We start from the raw sequence: 5,499 nt of genomic DNA, 5'->3' as shown, positions 1-5,499 counted from the left end.
CTCTAACATTGCCTGTCTCCAAAACAGTGTCTGAACTCACAGAGGCTGATAAAGCACTGAAAGATGGAGTCCTGGGCCCAGGTCTCCTCCTGCCCCTCATTTGGGTTGTTGATGAGTTTGGAAACAGACTTTTTCTTTTTTTCCCACACAGATGGCATCACCAAGATTCAACTGGCAAAATTTCAGGAAGCACTAAAATTGCCCTGGCCAAAGGCACGTCCTGTGGTCCTTCTGAATCTAAGGTCTGCACCTTTTGGAAACTGCAAGTTGTCACCTTTTGAAATGATCACGGCAGGGTCGATGTGCAGAGTCCCTTCTGCTCTGAACAGTCCATGTATTAAGGAGACACGCTTCAATACTGTAAAGGAATAATGAAGGCGGTTCACACAAGTCATACCCTGGTCAGTCTTTACATGGTGTATTCCCAGGAGATAAAGGCACCAGACATCACGACCTTCAGCCTGATCATTTTCTCTACTGGAAAAGACATTGACAGAAAGATTTCCTTCAACCTCAGCGAAGAGTCCGCGTCAGGTACTCCTTACCAATCCCTGTGCTGTCAAACTAAAAGGTGTCGGCCCCTGGATTCAGGCTTTTCATTTAAAGAAACCTCTACCCCCTGCTGGAATTCAGACAATCCCCTGAAATGAAAACGGACCCGGAGGTGAAGCAGGTGACACTAGAGCTTGACTGAGGCCACGTCCCCAGTGAGGGACATGACTCCCTGGGACAAGTGCCTCCCAGCAACGAGGGACAACATCACATTCACCAACTGATCTGTGACTTTCTGGAGGAAGAACTTGATCAAAAGGGGGAAATGGGAAAGAAAATGAAGTGACCAATGCTAAGGCTTTCTAAGTGGAACTGGGTGGCCGCGGGAGGCCTGCATTCACACGGCTGACGGCCAGGTCACAGGACGCCCGTAGACTTGGACCAGCAGCTGAAGTCAGCCCCTGACAGCCTTCACATCTCCCAGCTGGGAGGGCCCTGAAGAACTAACCCACCAGAAAAGGCTTCATGTAGGATTTCTCCCTAGCAATGAACTGCCTCCAAAAACCCTTTGTGGAAATCCCCTATACACATCTCTCCAGGCCGGCAGAGGTGGCTCATACCTGTAATCCCAGCACTTTGGAAGGCTGAGGTGGGTGGATCACCTGAGATCAGAAGTCTGAGACCCAGCCTGGCCAACACAGTGAAACCTCATCTCTACTAAAAATACAAAAATTAGTTGGGTGTGGTGGTGGCACGCACCTGTAGTCCCAGCTACTCAGGAGGCTGAGGCAGGAAAATCACCTGAACCCAGGAGGTGGAGGTTGCAGTGAGCTGAGATCGTGCCACTGTACTCCAGCCTGGGCAGCAGAGTCAGAATGCATCTCAAACAAAGAGAAAAACCAAAACTCTCCAGTGTTTGCCTTCCAGGACACTGCTCAGGGTCACCCTGACTCGGTTTACCCAAATCACAATCCTGTGTTTCCCAAATAAATGCTTTAGTTAATAGTATTAAAAGTGAACAATGAAAAAGCAGATTCAAAACGTATTCAAATGGTTCTAACTCAATGTGTTAGTATAGTCACAGCTGCTTACTGAAAACGAACATTTAAACGTGGTCTACTCCAGGAAGATGTGCGGAAAAAAGGTGAAGGGTGAGCCATTGGGCCCAGCCCACCACAGGACGGCCCCCTGTGCTTCTGCGTGCCCCAACTCACAGTGACAACACCCTGGCCAGGCCTCTGCATGTTGGCTTGGTGTCATCTGCCTTGCACTGGAGTGAAACAGGGTCAGGCTGCCACCATTCACACAAATTTTAAAAATGAAACCTTTATCAAGGGAGTATCTTTGGACTGTTTTAAAAGTCTTTGGAACCATGACTTGGAGCTGGCAGAATAGGCCATGGCTGTGTACTTGAGCACAACCAACAGTGCTGAAAACACTATGATTTACATCCATTCCAAGTTGCAAGTCCATCTTTTCTCCCTGCAACAAAAAGACCATTAGCTTAAAAAAGGGAGAGGGTTCCATCATCCTTGCAGCAGCTAAGACAACCCCTTAGGGTGCGCCTGGGCTCTCAGACCCAGTACCTCCTTCCAGGGATGCGCCCACACCGGCTCCTTTTGTTAAATTACATCTGGCCTAAAGCTGGCCATTCTTTGAATTCCTACCTAGTGAACTGCAACCTAACGAAGCATGTCAACAAACTCAACCCAGTAAGTCTATTCTTGTAACAAGTAGCTGAGTCTGTCATAAGCTGCCAGTGGATCAGACCACACCCAAATGTGGCAGAGGCTCAGCCGCAGCCAATCAGGCTGTTTCCGTGCCTCACTTTCGTGTTCTGTCTTTAAGTGCTGCCTGCCCATGCTGCTGGGTAGAGCTCGCTGAGCCTCTCCTGGTTCTGAGTGCAATTCATGCACTGTTCTTTGTTCAAATAAACTCTAAAGTTTTTCTTTTTTTGAGACAGAGTCTTACTCTGTCACCCCAGCCTGGAGTGCAGTGGCACAATCTCAGCTCATGGCAACTTCCGCCTCCCAGGTTTAAGTGATTCTCCTGCCTCAGCCTCCCAAGTAGCTGGGATTACAGACATGCACCACCACGCCCGCTAGGCTAATTTTTTTTTTTTTTAAGTAGAGACGGGATTTCACCATGTTGGCTGGGCTGGTCTCAAACTCCTGACCTAAAGCACTCCAACCGCCTTGACCTCCCAGAGTGCTGGGATTACAGACGTGAGCCACCGTGTCCAGGATCAAGTTTTCAACACTCTTGACCATTGTGTCTCACCAGGACTAAGCAAGAGCCTCCTCACCAGCCTCCGGCTTCCAGGCTATTCTCTACACAGTCACATCACACCCTGCTCTGCTCAGGCTCCACAGAGGCATCTTACCCACACATCCTCCCGCGGCATCACTGGCCCAGTTGCTCCATCTGGGACACCAGCTTCTCTCCGCCTTGGCCGTATGTGCCCTGGGGCCTCTGTACTTATTGTTCCTGACCACTGCCTCTCACAGCCCCACTGGCCTTCCTGGGCCCCTCCCAACCTCCCACCTCCTCCAGGCTGTGTTCTCCACTGAGTTCTGCAGCATTTACCAGCACCTGGCACACAATCTTCTCACTGGCTGGTCTCTTCCCACCACAATTAAACTCACAAAGGCCATACTGCCATCTCCCATGTGCCTAAAAACCTGGCAGTTTTCAAACTTTCACAGCTGTGGAATTCTTTCCCCAAAGAGGCCTCCCAGCAGTCTAATGAACAGAGGGCTGGTTGCTGTTGATGATGACGAGGGCTTGCAGGGCCCCTTGAGCAGATCCAGGAAACACTGGGGGCCCCAGGGGCTCTGGCAGAATTGGTGCCCTGATGCAGATGCCACAGCACTCACAGGCCAGCAGGAGCGGCCCCTACCCTGTTCCACCACGTGGTCACTATCTGCTTTCTGGGAGATGTGAAAGGGTTCTTCCACCTTCCGCTGGGTAGCAGGAAATGAGTCTAATGAGTCTACGCTCCACAGCTAACTACCATAAAGCAGTTTATTTTTCTTAAAAAGGAAAGTACATGGTCACAGTCCAAAATGTTTTATACAGCTCTCAACCTGGAAAATGCGATTGATGAAAAAGGCACTGTTTCTAGAACAAATGGGAAAAGAATAAATATGTCACCATTTACCTTGCACAGCTTTGAGTAACACCATAGGACCCTGTCACACGTTCAGGGTCAATTTTAAAAGCTTGAGAAGGAGAAGACACAGCAAGGTGATGTCCTAGACTAGCCAGGCTCCGAAGGGAAGAGCTGTCTGTCCCTCCTCACTAACCCTCCTCTGTCACACAAGTGTCCGTGTCACTGCGCCTCTAGCAGATGTGGAAAGTGGGTGCTCAGTGAGGACTCAGCCCCCACCAGCCTGAGGGTCACACGACACCATGGTGGGAAGTCACAAAAGGGTGATGGGCCAAGAGGGAGAGGGGGGCTCCCTGACCTGAGGACCCCTGAGGCACTGCTGCACCTTCCACAGATTCTGCGTCCAGCGCTGCCCTCTTTGCCACACCCCTCGTGGTCGTGGCACAAAGACCTAAAAATGATTTCTGTAAAATGGGTACAAGGAGCTCCCTGATAAAGCAGCTCATCCTAGACAGCCTTTTGGAGTTGGTGTGACTGTCCTTCCTCATTTCTAGCTCTCAATAGTGAATGGTGGACCCGGAGGCCCCACGTGCACCTGCCAGCCAGGGTGAGGGCGGGGCAGCCAGGGCGAGGGCGGGGCAGCCAGCTGGGCCTGGTGTGAGGAGCGGAGTTGCAAGTTTCCTACAGACAATCCACCGAGTGTCGCAGAGACGCCACTGAGAACCTTCCCAGCACTCTGATGTGCTGACGGTAGGGCCTGAACTGTCATCCCTCCACAGGGCTCCCTGAGGCCTCAGGCCCTTCCCTTTGCAGCACCAGGTCTGCCCTGCACACGTCCCAGGAGGAAACAAACAGGCAGCCTCCCGCTGCGTGGAGGGCAACAGAGGGATTCGTGAGGCGCCTGCTCATTCTGCAGACATGGAAAATGACTCTTCTCCTTGCACCGGCTCCCAGGGAAATGTAAAGCCCGTGTCCACCCGATGGAGGGCAGCTCACCCGCCTACATCTATCCTCAACGCGCTTAAAATATGAAGACGTGAAAGGTGGCTGATAACGCCAGAGCTGGAGCCTGACAGACACTCCTGCTTCTGGGTCACCACGCGGGCCCTGCTGGCCACCGAGCTGTGGGTTCACAGACAATGCCTGAAAACACAACTGCCCCCGAGGGCAGCAGAGCCTCTTCATCAGCCATGGCGGCTGGAAACGCCAAGGACAGAGCACAACTCGAGACGCGCTGCACCTCTGGAGGCGTGGAGCCTCTTCTGGGCCTGGGACCCTGTGAGGGACAGTCCTGTCCACCGAGCTCCTGGCTGGCAGCAGACGGTGACTCCGCAGCAACAGAGCCTGCGTCCACCCACGTCAGTCGGGTCCGGGAGCAGCCCCGGAGAAGCCTTCTCAGTAGGTGATCTTCCAGTGCGTGGGCTGCTCACACGCCTTCTCTTGGTCTCCACAGAACCTGTTGTATGTCGTCTTGGGGTCCAACCCCAGGATTTCTCTTTCCTCATGAATCCGAAAAGAAAATGTTGAGACTGAGGTGCCGATAAAAAACCTGCAAAGGACCACAGAGGTTACAGAGTTAGGGAGAACTGAGATCACAGAGGTTTCGGAGTTAGGGAGAACTGAGAGGAGCAGGTGAGTGAAATGAGTTCCAGAGTTACATGGAACCGACACAGCCGCCTCCCTGCTGGAAGCCCTCGCTCAGGTGCCCTTGACATCTGCGCCCTGAGGGGTTCTGCCTGGTGCTGCAGCCCCATCCCCACCCCACGATCAGCAGCCACCACACTCCTGTCCCACCACATGCCCCCCCAGAAGCTCTCCTCTCCGTCACCAAATCCCAGACCAGGCACGCCAGTGCAGGTCGAATACCTCCTGGACCGGGCACGCCGGTGCAGGTCGAA

The 5,499-nt window shown here is 52.7% G+C and overlaps 1 protein-coding gene across 2 annotated transcripts in view; it reads right to left on the bottom strand.

The window, feature by feature from the left end:
• Positions 1-5,499, bottom strand: part of POFUT2 (protein O-fucosyltransferase 2) — a 29,680-nt gene that overhangs the window by 1,744 nt on the left and 22,437 nt on the right. Inside the window, exon 9 of one of the 2 annotated variants that reach the window (XM_023194499.1) lies at positions 3,500-5,150. The exons of the other annotated variant lie outside the window; for it this stretch is intronic. Within the exon in view, the coding sequence (XP_023050267.1) occupies positions 4,997-5,150 (154 nt within the window). The 3' untranslated portion in view covers positions 3,500-4,996. Of the gene's footprint in view, positions 1-3,499; positions 5,151-5,499 lie in introns of those variants that run through there. 2 annotated transcript variants of the gene reach the window in all.

The sequence above is a fragment of the Piliocolobus tephrosceles genome, chromosome 19, assembly GCF_002776525.5.
Source record: "Piliocolobus tephrosceles isolate RC106 chromosome 19, ASM277652v3, whole genome shotgun sequence".
Taxonomy (NCBI): Eukaryota; Metazoa; Chordata; class Mammalia; order Primates; family Cercopithecidae; genus Piliocolobus; species Piliocolobus tephrosceles.
The sequence above is the reverse complement of the archived record's forward strand: the minus strand, read 5'-3'. Positions and strand labels throughout refer to the sequence as shown.